Source organism: Actinia tenebrosa, unplaced genomic scaffold (genome assembly GCF_029948245.1).
Source record: "Actinia tenebrosa isolate PJP-AT-01 unplaced genomic scaffold, QUT_ActTen_1.0 PGA_scaffold1__47_contigs__length_23844297, whole genome shotgun sequence".
Lineage (NCBI taxonomy): Eukaryota > Metazoa > Cnidaria > Anthozoa > Actiniaria > Actiniidae > Actinia > Actinia tenebrosa.
In genome coordinates this window covers 8,914,809-8,928,639 of record NW_028292578.1, presented here as the reverse complement: position 1 = coordinate 8,928,639, position 13,831 = coordinate 8,914,809, and the positions used below count along the sequence as shown (strand labels likewise).

At 37.1% G+C, this 13,831-nt stretch overlaps 3 protein-coding genes across 4 annotated transcripts; 1 reads left to right on the top strand and 2 right to left on the bottom strand.

Annotated features, from left to right (window-relative positions):
* The first annotated feature begins 389 nt into the window (after positions 1-389).
* Positions 390-3,547, top strand: LOC116295034 (uncharacterized). Its single transcript, XM_089032433.1, has 4 exons — positions 390-467; positions 874-1,257; positions 1,522-1,810; positions 2,235-3,547. The coding sequence occupies exons 1-4, from the start codon at positions 390-392 to the stop codon at positions 3,236-3,238; spliced, it is 1,755 nt and encodes a 584-aa protein (XP_088888559.1). The 3' UTR covers positions 3,239-3,547.
* A 217-nt stretch (positions 3,548-3,764) lies between these two features.
* On the bottom strand, positions 3,765-4,932 carry LOC116295060 (uncharacterized). The gene has a single exon (XM_031702771.2). It carries the CDS (start codon positions 4,930-4,932, stop codon positions 4,096-4,098), a length of 837 nt encoding a protein of 278 aa, XP_031558631.1. The 3' UTR covers positions 3,765-4,095.
* Positions 4,933-6,061: 1,129 nt separating this feature from the next.
* Positions 6,062-12,977, bottom strand: LOC116295037 (BTB/POZ domain-containing protein KCTD5). 2 transcript variants are annotated; one of them, XM_031702735.2, is made up of 6 exons: positions 12,613-12,977; positions 12,428-12,536; positions 11,336-11,430; positions 10,267-10,365; positions 8,823-8,963; positions 6,062-8,033 (listed from the first exon to the last, which is right to left on the bottom strand). In XM_031702735.2, the coding sequence occupies exons 1-6, from the start codon at positions 12,769-12,771 to the stop codon at positions 8,016-8,018; spliced, it is 621 nt and encodes a 206-aa protein (XP_031558595.1). In that variant the 5' UTR covers positions 12,772-12,977; the 3' UTR covers positions 6,062-8,015. The 2 variants fall into 2 exon arrangements, with proteins under 2 accessions (XP_031558595.1, XP_031558596.1); XM_031702736.2 differs by having other exon boundaries at positions 8,835-8,963.
* Positions 12,978-13,831: the final 854 nt, after the last annotated feature.

The window sequence follows — 13,831 nt, the reverse complement described above, 5'->3', positions numbered from 1 at the left end:
AAAGTATATTCGAACAACAATATTCTGCCTAAAAGAAGATACAAAATATTTAAAACAATTCTGAGATTTTGTTACGGATTTTTAGATAATTTTTTGATGGAGATATAGGGATATTAAAAATAACTAAAAAGTATAGAATTTTGAAAGTATCCTTTTCGTATTAATACACTGCGAGATGAATTTACACTCAAGAGTATACGAGTTATGAGTTAGGTTGTGCGATGAAATCGTCTTGTCACTATTCGTGTGAAATAAAAAAAAGGCAATAAGACGAATGAAAATAAGATAATTTTTTGAGGGGTAAGAATAAAAACCAAACAGCGTGAAACTTAGACTTGAGTATTCAAAAATAGAATAGTTTCACGCTGTCAAGACATGGCAATACAGACATGCACCTCGTACTGATGATGAATCTAGTGATCGACTATCGAATGCAATTCAACATCAGTCAAAACACTGACATGACTGTGATGTTCTGTTGAGAAAATCCTCTCATTATGAGATGAAAGTGTAAAGTAAATACCGTCCATTTGGACTATTAAATAAGAAATATATGATAAAACCCATGTATGTTTTATCCGGCCGTCAGTGGAAGTGAAGAAAGATTCAAGACCGTTATCACTGTCTAATGACATGCCGTGCTTTCAGTGTAGACACTGTTTTGCCGGCACTAATTCAAACGAATATCGGATGCCCTAAATATCATCAGATCTTGTTTTAAGAATGTAAGTGGTGTACACCTGCCTCTTGTCAACTATTTTTGGAATAATTGTTCAAGTGATTTCTATGATATCACCTTTGCAAAGCAGCTCGCCATCATGGCGGTGACACTAATAAAATGGTTAATTTTATTGAGCGCCCGTGTATATAAAGGTAGGGCGACCGGTCCTGGTGCTAGGAACGTCACTGGTGCTAGGGACATCCCTGGTGCTAGGGACATCACTGGTGCTAGGAACGTCACTGGTGCTAGGGACATCACTGGTGCTAGGGACGTCACTGGTGCTTAGGACCTTCCTGGTGCTAGGGACGTCACTGGTGCTAGGGACGTCACATCATGCACAAGCAAACCAAGCTGATCAAAGTCTCTCATCCATCTGCAGGGTGTCCGGCAGTATCATCTGTTACCTGGCAACCACCATCCCGTGTACATGGATCACGGAGTTTCATCTGCTGGATCTCCGTACGCGCAGCAACCAAGGGACTGGGAACAATGACGTCACGTATCCTTCCAATACCACTCACTCACCGAATACTAAGGTATGAAATCGAATGGAAACTGGACATTCTTGACTATAGAACCGATTAATGCCAACAATATCCATACATACGCCGGGTAACCCCAGGGCTCCCCGGGCTCCCCTATATATATTTTTAGTTGCACGTTGACGTACTTGCTTGTCCCTCAGTGGGAAAGGAGAACAACTTGTACTCCCTCATCTTATCATCGTTCTTTCTTTTACTTTTGTCATTAATATAACTGGTTCAAAGAAACTCACCAACATTACTATTTTTTCCCTCTAGATTATTCTACCAATTAACATTTCTCCAGGTAATTTTACTGACCTGATAGAACAGTTAACGATGCTCATGTTGATTCTTGGTCGGTGGCTGCTTCCCAAAGGATCATTAACTCGTGAATCTCTGTCACAGCTTCTGCTAGTCAACCTTGCCATGAGTGCAGACATCATTGAATTCTTTGATATTCTTAAACTGGCCCAAACACGAGTGTCCAAGGATCTAACCATTACAATTTTAAGTCTATGGACGATAAGTCTACTACAGTTTCCTCTGAACGCGACTGCAAAATTAGGTAAGGCTATTCTGCTTTCTGCTTATAGTATAGCTGTTAAGGGTCAGCCATGTTGAAAAGTAACCGAAGCCTTTTATTAATCACGTGACTGTCTAGTAAAATCAAGCCAGAGAACTTTTAATGTTACTCAGTTTAAAAGAAATAAGATCAATGGGATCAAACTGAGAAAAAAACAAAAAACAAAAAACAAAGAAATCATACTGAAGGGAATGAAAGGAGGATTCGTAAAGGCGGGGAAATCGCGTACAAACTAATACTGTAGTCACAATTTAAAAGCATTTTAAATCGTTTGGTTTTAACAAAGCTGTTCAGCTAAGATACACGCACGGCTGTAGTTCAAATATAAGGCGTGCAACAGAGACCCCCTGGTTAATCCGTATTCATCGTAAAATGTTTCATTTTTTAATGTTTTTTTTTTAAACAGGGGATGAAATCAGAGAAGAAGTATCGCCACCTAGCAACACAAACGCAGCACCAAATCACGATATTAACAAGAACTCGGTACCAAACTACATCAAACGTCATGGACGACGACAGTCACGTGTCTCTGTTGACTATTCTTGTCTTCAAGCACCACTCAGTGACCGAAAACTGTCAATAATCGCTCCACAAAACCGTCGTTTATCGTTCCAGCATGCCCCAGGCCCCCCAGCCGAGGAGGTTGATGATATACTGGAGACACATGTTAAGATACCACGCACACACAGGCATTCCATGGCTGTTGGCATGATTGATAGGTTGAATGTCCCGGATGTGTCATCACGTGACATGGGTCATCAATCAAGAAGACTGTCCGTCGATGTAAATAGTACAAGATACAATAACCTTAGAGAGAACATGCAAGGTTTGGCCAATCAGATGCCAAGAAGATATTCACGTGATGTTCAGGGGAATAGTAATAAGTCACGTGCTTCGGTTGACATTTCCGCTGACCGAATGACTGCACGTTTTAATTTTGAGCGAGCAGCTTCCTTAGAATCAAACGAGACAACTGCTGAAGGCGAAGGGCCAAAACACAGGGTGACCATGGACTTAATATGCACGTTAATGGCTCTTTTCTTACAAGACGGTCCATTCCTCACATTCAGGCTGTACATGATTGCTAAACATTCAGCCTTTGAATACATGATTGTTTTCTTGACAGTTAAAAACGCTCTTCTCTTGACTCTACAAATTTACAAGCTCTGTGTTCAGCATTGCGTCTGCCATGATCACAAGGACAACGACTTCTCGCCTGAAAACCACGTGGACGCCATGTCAAGGCTGAATAATGTACAGATTGCCGTGATACACGAGGAGAATGAGACAAGGAAATCAGAGCCGTCAAAGAAAAAGAAACGAGGGAGATATAATCGACTAAGTGTTCGATGGAGTCGAACTAAGACGAGTATTACTGGAACTGGTCCCTTGTTCTACTCACGTGCTTAGTCGTGACTAAGTATTGATGCACTTGAAACCAGAAGCCCTTACGGTAGGATTTGATCTGCGATGCGATACCGCGTACCGAACCAGATAACTGTATTGTTCTAGATAGGTGTCCCCAATTAGTTTATTTAAATAAGCTAGAACGACATGACACAGTAATAAAGTTTATTATTATTATTATTATTGGGCAACGAAGACTGAACTATGCCAAAATAACAAGATGTAAAATTCAATTCCAAGTGTTGGTCTCAAAATATTTTATTTCAATCCAGACTCTATGAAAAATAAATTAAGCGGGTTATATGTCTATAAACGAACAAATAAAAAAATCATTTTGCGATTTATATCTTAAGGGTTTCACGATTGGACTCTATGGAAAATCATTCGTATTTTGTGATAATTCGATTACATAAAGGGATACAAGCATTCCAGTTTTCATTTAGTAGACTAGATGAGTTCTATTCATAAACCATTTACTGATAGTTATTTTCATAGTTGGTTCTGACTAGCAATGGAAGCCGACGCAAGTGAAACGAAATCTTCTCTCCTCTTGAGCTTGTGTTGCTTCTTTTCTCATAGTGAGAACATAGTTGCGTTTGTCGCATCGGATTGCGTCGCCATTGAGGACCACGGGCTTTTGGCCTCCCTCCATCCCATTTGTCTGAGTAAGTATTGAGAACCACCAGCACCATCCCAATTGTCTGAGTAGTATTTTTTGATTGGCGGAAGCCAGAAACCCAGACATCTTGTTCTGTGTAAGTCCTGCAGTCATGAAAATGCCTGTCATCCTAACTTACCCTTTCCTAACCCAACACTCCAGGACCAATATTAGTTAACATACTTGGTGCTTCCATCGCTGTTCAAATGGTTTGATTGCGACACCTGTGTGGCGGTACCCTCAGATACCTACAGTACTTAACATCCCTATAATCGATGTCTTTGCCTGTAGCTTTGCGTACAAACTCTTCATCTTTCTCGAAACTTCTTGCCTCAGGCTTCTTCGATGTTTGTGTGTAGAGTTTCGGAAAATGTACGAGCGTCAAGGGCGGTAGTCTTATGGGCAGTTCTTCTCCATCTCCCATGCTAAGATAGTTGCTTTTCTCTTTAGTTTCTTGACAAGGATTTTCTGCGAGTGTTTCAGAAGGTTTGATATTTCCTGGCGAGTGCGCAGAAAGAAACTTTTGAAGTTCCAACAATGATATACTTGATTTTCTTCGAGAGATCTTTTTACTTCCAGAGCTTGTAGTTTCTTTCGAAAGAGTATTGTTCAATGATACACTAGATTTTCTTCCAGAAATCTTATTTTCCGGGTTTGTGGTTTCCTTTGAAATAGTACTATTTAAGGGAGTTAGTGAACGAAGTTTTTTGTCCTCGACCGAGTTCCCCTCTTTTTTCATCTCCATGACATGTTCACGAACATTTGAAAAACTTGCTTTACGTCTGTTGTTATCGATTGAAGGCTGAAGCAATTGCTCGTTGTGTTTCAATAAGCCCGTCGTATCAGTCAAAGAGTTTCTGTACTTTAACATCTTCATGATTTCTCCGTCCATTTTATTCTCTTGTTTTGATTGCTCTTTCTCTAGAGCATCGATCTTGTTATTCCAAGTTTTACCCAGACTACAGTTCTGTACGGAAAGACGTCGACTCAAGTGCCGTGTAAAGACGGTGGGCTGTTTGGCAGGGTCGTGAGTATCCATTGATGGAATGTTTTAGGCTCTACTTTTCTTGATCGTCTTACAAATAACAGATCATTTCTAGTTTCATGATGAATAACAATTCTTTAAGTAACTCACAGCCCAAATGATTATCACTTTTGTGCTGAATAGAATACAGTTCAAAACAAATACTTTTCCTTAACTCTATTGTTTTCAGTGAAGTGCTAATTTCTTTATCACCTGTTAACGAGTTGGTCCAACATATTTGGGTTTGTTTAGTTTGTTTTTCTATTACCATAGATAAGCAGTCAGTCAGTATTGTCTCAATACAATACCCTTCTTATGCCTCAAGTCTAGGGATTAAGGTTTTGTACAAAAGTTAATTACACAAACGGAAACGCTATTCTGGCTGCAAAGAAGTAAGTGCGTCATAAAGTAAATAACAGGCCTGACCATCCCTGAAGATTGTAAGCGTTTACCTGAAGGTAGTGTACTTTTGTTTTGGTGTCCCCCCCCCCCCCCATGTTACCAACTTCCCCCCCCCCCCCCCCACTCCTAAAAATGGTAGGAGGGGAAGGATTTAGGGCGTTCCTTTGATTGATGTGATAAGGACCCTTGACATCCGGGACATTTGTCATGCCTACCCTAATGTCCCCTTATGTCGGCACGGCTAACTCACAGATCAAATCCTGAACCAACCTCTGGGCTTATCTAAGGGGCCGTTTATATGGACAAAACTTGTCCCTGGTAGAAGGGATACCCTCTTCCCCGAGCTACCCTGGGCGAGCTAAACTTTTCCATATTTTCTTTGTAAATTCATCTCGACCGTTTACACGAGATATTTTATTTTGCCTCGGCTAGAAGGGCCACCCTACTGGTAGAGTTACCCTCTTTACGAAAGGAAGTGACCCTGGTACTCGGGACAACTTTTCCCCATGTGAACACTTTAACTCGTCTAACTGAGACAACTCTGTTTATAGGGACAACATAGTTCAATATAGTATCAATATAGTTGGCTCGAGCACAAAGGTGTCCCTGCTACCAGGTAAGTAAAGTCAAAGGGTTTTCCCTAGGGATTTTCCCTTCCTAAAACCCATACATGTCTAACTTGTTGTGTTATCTCTAGGGATGATTATAGACTAGACCTTGTTCAACAAACATGGCAACACTATTTAGACTGAATGATATCTTTTATTAGTTGGTAAGCAACAGCTATGGTTAGAAAGTGAGAGCGAAAGTTGACAGCAAAGATCTGCAAATTTATCAAATTAAGAAAACAATAATACAATAGCAATGTTTGAGCTTCAGCATTAGGACAGTAGGAAGATGGAAAATGAGACAACACAGCTAAAACAGTTGGACATCATTATTAAAATAATTCTAGAGTTTAAAAAAGAATATCGAGTTGATGCACCATAAGGGTACACCACATATATTTTTCTATATCATTATATCCCAAACTGAAGTAGTTTTAATCTAATTTCTAATCTAAACTACAGGCAACTGCGATAGTGGTGAATGAGCTTCCTGTGGTACAATACAACAGAGAGGAAACATGGACAAGAGATTCTCTTACCCTTCTCTCATTTCCTCATGCTTATTTACCACAGGAGTCCCAATTGCATGATACCTGTTAAGGGACACGAACATTCTAAATATCTAATAAAAAGATTCTGAATATCTCTAGCTTAACATCCTAGCATAATACTTGAAGAAATATAAACATTGATAATTTTTGATATTCAATAATATATCATTATTTTTCTTTACACGAGAAAAGTTTTGGTTCAAAGAAGCTGAGTTTCTATGGCAACCAAAAGTGTGAAGATATTTACACTTTTTTAAAGACGTAATTGAATCAATAAGCGTAATAATAATAATAATAATTATATAAGACATTGTAAAGCAGTAAGCTTTGGATATTAATTTTTTCATCTCATTTTATCTATATTCTTATATCTACCTAATAACATTCATCTAAAGACCTAAATTAATTCATTAACAGGTGCTTGTTCATTGATATGACAAAACTTACAAGAGGAAATTCCAGAAACATCTCAACAATAATGACTGTACGCAATGGATTAAAACATAGTTATTGTTCTATCTGTATCAAAGGAAATGCCCTTAGACCAAAATCTGACTGAGCTAAAGTTTAGTAACACTGTTATAAATATCTGTAGGCCATAGTTAACTTATGAGGCCCTGTTAGGGGTAAATTTGGAAAAGTGTCATGGCCTTGAAACAGCCATACAAGATCCACAAACTAGCAACAAACAACAGACTGCTCCAATGAATTATTAACAGCAAGGCTCCATTAGTGGTAAATTCTGACAAGGGATACGAGAATGTTCCGAGATTCTGACATAGAGAATTGTGGATGCATTTATGGGTACTCCCCCTGATAGTGCCTCCGGTATAGAGTGTATACTCAGTTTGAGTGCAATAATCATTAGTGTGTTAGTAACCCAAGACAATCAATAGGTTTTAGGCCATTGCGTGTGTTGGGTTCTAATGGGTACTAAGGGTCAATATTGGATTACTACCAGGTTTCAATTCTCCTGGGTATGTAATATACAGGACAGGTTAGGTTATGCCGAGTTAGTTCTTTAGTGCATATAGTACATTAATACAGTCCAACATTAACAAAACATTTTAAGGTCTTCTTTGTGCACAAGTGATAACAGACAAAAGGAATAAAAGAGAATTAAAATAATACTGCTAAATAAATTAAGAGCATAAAAATCCTAAAATGACCTACAGTTTCCTGTTGTAGTAATCGGCAAGCAGAACCAATCATCAGACAAATCGGTCATAAATTCAATCTTAATCCAAGGTGCCAATCATTTCTTCCATCCAATAAATAAGAAAACAGTTAACTGGTATTCCATTGTCATTGAAATAAATTCAAAACAAATGTTCAAATCTCTTTGACAATTGTGACTAGTTAAAGAGTCTTTGTATGGACAAGAGTTTTAAGCAAATCACTACAGCCTGGCTGATTCCACTGATCATAATCTGTGTTGTCTTGGCTTTTTTCTTATTTTTTTCTTTTCCACTAATATTATTTGTTTGATCCTGTTTTGTTTCTTGTCATGTTTGATCACATATCAAATAGATTTCATTCACATTCTAAAAGGCCGCTGTAAAAAAAGGAAAAAATATAAAAGCATATTAATTTCTCCCTATGAAGAAAGGTTATGCTTCCCGTCTCAACAATGTTACAAAAAATTGAAATACAAATAATGTACAAATCATGAGTTTACATAAAATTTTACAAATATTTTGAATTCGTTCCCAGGACATCTTCTTAAAATTTTGAATTACTCTACTTCATTATTTTGCCTTTTCTGAAGCTTACTTTATTTCATATAAAACACATATGAAATTTATACTTAATGTGACGTGAGTACCCTCAGCAAAAGTGAAAGACAAGACCATATTACCTGTAGCTTGAAAGGGGCGCAAGTCAGATCTCTTAAAGAAGTTTGAGAGATACTAATGAACATGAAAAGGAGACTAGCCGTCCTTTTATTGTACTAGATGTTATGAAGTGTACACAATGTCCAAATGCTCATTGTGAATATCCAAGCAAAAAAACATGAGAATTTTTATTTCTTTCTTTCCTCTTTCACTTTTACTATGGGTCAACTGGCCTCACCTCATGTTCATGAACATTAATCTCTGCATCTCTTATAGATATTAATAAAGTGTATGTCTCACAGTGGATGGATGAGTTATACTTTTATCATGTTAATAGTGTTAGCATCATATGCCTTAGGTGTAACATTGTATGCAAGGTTGAACTGAGAACACAAGCAATAGCTAACCACTTGAAGTCAATAAAATGGAGAATGGTATGAGAAAGAGTATGCTAAATATAAACTGGTCTAATGATGAGTGTTGTGTAAATAGTATATTTGTATACTTACTGGTGTACTTACTTTGTCGGATGGTTTGGGCTTTGCCGATGCACTAGCTTCTGCTGTATCTGTAACATCTTTTGATACGACACACAAAAACTCTGCTTGATCTTCACTGCCATAATTGTAGTTACTTCCAACACTTACCAACTACAAAGAAATCAAAAATAACCAGAAAAATAATTCAAAATAAGAGCCACTCTGTGGAAATGCCACTGCTAAATCCTATTTATTTCTATTTATTTGTTCTATTCCTGGATGGACTAGTATGCGTAACACTGAAAAGTGAGGGAGGGTGAGAAGAACTAATGATGAAGGCAAAATAGACCTTATTACGAATACATTGGCAAACAATCTTGCAGAGGGGGAAAATATAATTATGATAATCATTACATCACTTTTAATATCAAATCTTCCCTTTTACATCCTACCAGGGCTTAAAATAACAGCCTGTCAGTCACCCTTCATGATGCCATACCAGTCAAAAGAAGTAGCAAAGATGTGACCAGACAAGTTCATATTATAGGGAGGCAGCATGGTTGAGTGTTCATTGCGTCGGTCTCGCTATCCGGTGGTGCCAGGTTCGAGTCCCACTGTGGCTACTAGCTGAGACTGTATTTGTCCTGATCCCTGATTAGTTCAAATTCAGTTTCTCGACCATGCTTGTAAATAGCCAACTGGTTTGCCTCCTTGCCAGTTGGGATTCTTAAAAACACTTTATGTTTCTTTGACTATTATTTCTTCATTTCAGTGTCCCCAATTAGTTGTATAAAATAAATACATCGACACTTAAATAAAGTTATTTATTTTATTATTGTTTATTATTATGGACAAACATTGTGTGATGACCAGCCCTTACTTTAAGCCCTGCCCTCAAGTGTGGCAATTTCTCATTTCTTGAAGACTTTTGAAACTATAAAGCAATATATTTTATCATATATTTTTTCTACATAATATTACTGTACAGACACTTAAACCATGAACACTTCAAGGTTTTTTAAACATTTTCCAAACCATCCAATCAGAAGCCAGGTTTTTACCGAGGTTCCAACATTTTTTTCATGCGATACTAGAGCCTCTTGTGTTGTTGTTGCCGTTAAAATTTTATTTTATTTCAGCTACTTCATCAATGAACAATATTTTTAATTTATTTGTCTAAATTGAAAGTTTGCACTTTGTGCCCCAGTTTTGCATACTACCAGGTTTTAATACATGATCTAGCAGTTCATTTGTTCACACTAAGAGAGCTAACAATATAACATCTAAAGATTTTCTGTCATTTGTTGTGATAAGATGGCACCTAAAAGATGTTTGATTCCTTTGTTTATATTGAGAACTATTGGATAGTTATAAAAAAGCTCAAAAACCCCCAAAGTGTTTATGGTTTGAGTGTCTGCACTGTAATACAGTACATGCATCAGTTACAGTTCCCAAATCAAAGTAAATAACTAACCTGTTCAAATCTCCAACCATCAGACATTGTAGATACCATCTGAGTAAGTTCATCTTCATGACATTGCAAGACTCGATAAACATGTTTTTTAGCTAGCAACTGTAGAAATAAAATGATTATCATTTAATAACCAGCTACATCTTTTCATTATTATTATTGAGTACAGAGCAGTGCTTTAGTGATATCATTGTGCCAATAATTAACAATTATTTGCTGAAGGCAAAGTGATTATCGGGGAATATTTAGCGAGACACGAGTCTTCAAGCGGCGAGGTAAATATTCCCCAATAATCACTGAGCCTGAGTCAAATACTTGTTTAGTATAAATACACAGGTGATTCTTTCAAAAAAAGAAAAAAAAAAGATAAAAGGCATTTTTCCTGGTAACAGCAACAAAGTGGCTGGCCTCCATTTTGGTTTCTCACTCGAGGTGATTATTGTGTGATAGTGTGAGTTTCTTGATCAACCAGCGTGCAAGATTTTCTATAATCACCTGCGTATTTTTACTAACAGCTAATAATATTTAATAATTATTATTATTTGCTGAAGACAAAGTGATTGTCAGTGAATATTCATGATATCATAGTAAAGATATAGATGAATTAATGAATAATTGTTGTAGTATAATTTTAGACTTGAATATCAGAGAAAAGATGGAAATCAGGAAATAAAGCAACCATTTTTAGTTTTTACTTTGGCTTTGGTGATTTTACTTCTTCTCATGACAATAGACCTTATTCATGGTGTGACAATGTTTTCCCAATTCAGCGTGACAAACCTCCAAGGGATTCATTTTCCATTGGTTTTACTCTTCGAAAAATTCATGAGTATCCCAAAGGATACGAAAGGAATAACGATGATATTCTGACGAGTTTCAAAACAATAGCTCTTCATTCCCCTTGAGGTTTGTCACACTGAATTGGGAAAACATTGTCACACCACAAATAAGGTCTATTGAATATTGTTTCATAATCACTGGTCGCTTGACCAATCACAGTGCATGAAACTCTATATTCAAGTTTAAGATCATACTAAAAGTCAATAACTCATTATCATTAGTTCTGACTTACTGGCAACTTTTGTCTGTCTTCTCTAGCTTGTATTTTGTCTTTAATTATCTTAACAAGTGGTTCTATACTATAAAATTCTGCTTCTTCGAGAACTCCTTCAATATAAACAGATAACATACATATATTTATATATACATATTAAAAAGAAACTATAACTCCTCTGTCGAGAATGACTCTCAATTCATTTTATAAAGGTTCATAAATTTCAATGGTGAAATACAATTTTGAGCTGCTATGCTAATTCCCAAAAATCAGGTCACTTTTTCCCATGTTTTATTTTCGACCTCTAGGGACCACACCCCTTGTGCATATTGATATTAAGATTATTGCAACATTTTCAACAAAAACAGTGGATATACATTCTAACTGCAATGGAATAAAGCACAAATAAATATTTAAAAACCAAAGAATTCTATAAGGAATGTTCAAAATACGTAACCACTAGATATTCTTGTAATCCCTTAGCTGTGATGAATGACATGGTATTAGTCAGCTAGGGACCAGTGGATGGGGGAAAACATGGCACTTGCCAAGGTAAAAAACCGTCAGAGATACCAGACAACTCCTCATTTATTCGTTTATTCAAACAAATAAAGGAAAATTTTGTCCCTTTTTTTCTTTAGAACTAAATTGGAGAATAAAATAAAAATGGCTGTTTTCAACGTCTTGACAGTTGTAGTTGAAGATGAAACGACCGTTCAAAGGGAAACAACCTTTTTATATATTTTATCGTTAAAAAATGCTTAAAGTGAAAGGAAATGAACTTAGAAATCCAGTTTTGGTCAAACAGTATTTCTATATTTAGCTTATGATCGTTTTACAAGCCAACAACAGTGTTAGTAACGAAGAACTACAGTCATTATTTTCATCTGCGTTCACTCTCTACGTACGTTACGACACTACGAGTTGAAGCAAGGCTTTCTGCAAGCGAATAACCCACCTTCGAGTATTTATACGCTTATTGACGTTGTATTTAGAGTTAAAAGTCGATAGCAAAAGCTTTTTCTATTAAAATTATAAAGAAAGCTAGGGATCGGGTTCGCTAAGAAAGCCGTGCTTCAATCGACTGTAAGCTCATAATAGTTGATGTACCTTCGTCGTGTAAATCTCTATCTATTATGAGTTTGCCATGACGAAGATAATTCAAGATAGGAGAAAAATATCGAGGATCTCGGTCGATCATGTAGGCATCATTTTCATCCTAAGACAAACGAGAAGAAGAAAGCTTTAGTACTGACAACATCCAAATGCTCATCTAAAACACATAAAGAACTGACCTTATCTGAAGGTAAATCAGGATCTTCTGCACATAATCGAGACAGAAAAGAGTTTGGATGTCTACAAAGGGTTTGCTTGGTTGTTAGAAAACACGTTCCTCCGACGTTGAGTTTCACCCAGTTATTGCCCGAACGTTTAGATTTAGTTGAGGCAGCCATCTTGCGCGTTCATCGTGTGTCTTTGGCTAAGCGACTCACTCTCGGTACGAGCGAATAATAATCTGCCTTCTACGCTATTGGCCGCAAACAACCACCTATAAATAGCTTTTCTAATTTTAGATCCGGTTAACTAAAGTGAATTCAGCTGCCGTAGAAAGCGAAAATTTCAGCCACTTTTGACGCTCGACTACTGTGTGTGGCAAACCTCAAATACTACGAAAGGTTCCGAATGAAAGTCGGGAGTTTCCGAATCGAATATTTTCTTCCGAAAAGCCCACGACAAGCAGCGAATACCGATATTAATTAAAAAGAGCTTAGTTGCAAAATACGGGGATTTGTATAGCTAATTTGGTCTTAAAACCAAAACTTCTTAACTTTAAAACTTAGGGGGAGTAATATGTTTTTTTTCTTTATATAGAAAACTGGCAAGGCTTGGATCAGGCATTGGTCAGAATGCGTGTGAAGTGGTGGCGGCTAGCATAGGCGCGTTTTCTGTGTCCCTCCTTTTCAACACGCAAACGCTACGCCCAGTTGCTATCAATCTAAAACCGCCTCCCCTCCCTTTCTATTTTCTGAAGCATTTAAGGGTTTCCTCTGATAGCCAAAGTCCTAAAATAGCAGAGTACTTATCTAGCTAAATAATTGATTAAGCTACGAAAACACAAGCGTGGGTGGACGATATATTTGGATGCGTTGGCAGTTTTTAGCAAAATGAAAGTCCTTCACTCAAGACGTCTAAACTTATGCGCGGTTGAGTTACCGGTCATTTGCTATGACGTCAAGACTCGCTCTTAAAACGTGTAGTTTGTACTTGATGTTCTCAACCCTTTTTATCGGAGAGTTTAAGCAGGAAAATAATACTGTACTGATGTAATTTGAGTCAGGTTCCTCTGTGCACTTGCGGAAAGGTCAGTTTGAAACAAAAAAGAAGTTCCTCTTTAACACAAACATTTCATTTTTTCTCTCTCTTTCAATTAGTTTGATTGTATTTACCACCAGTAAATCCCCATCCTTTCCTTTTGTTTTTCATCGTCATCGCTAATACTACAGAGCTATAATA

Bases quoted from the DNA above. Each gene is read 5' to 3' on its own strand.
- LOC116295037 (XM_031702735.2), bottom strand. From the start codon at position 12,771: ATGGCTGCCTCAACTAAATCTAAACGTTCGGGCAATAACTGGGTGAAA. The intron at 12,537-12,612 runs GTCAGTTCTTTA...CGTTTGTCTTAG, and splicing joins CTGATTTACCTTCAGATAAG to GATGAAAATGATGCCTACAT. The intron at 10,366-11,335 runs GTAAGTCAGAAC...TTATTTCTACAG, and splicing joins AAGACAGACAAAAGTTGCCA to TTGCTAGCTAAAAAACATGT.
- LOC116295034 (XM_089032433.1), top strand. From the start codon at position 390: ATGCACCTCGTACTGATGATGAATCTAGTGATCGACTATCGAATGCAA. The intron at 1,258-1,521 runs GTATGAAATCGA...TTTTCCCTCTAG, and splicing joins CTCACTCACCGAATACTAAG to ATTATTCTACCAATTAACAT. The intron at 1,811-2,234 runs GTAAGGCTATTC...TTTTTTAAACAG, and splicing joins GAACGCGACTGCAAAATTAG to GGGATGAAATCAGAGAAGAA.
- LOC116295060 (XM_031702771.2), bottom strand. From the start codon at position 4,932: ATGGATACTCACGACCCTGCCAAACAGCCCACCGTCTTTACACGGCAC.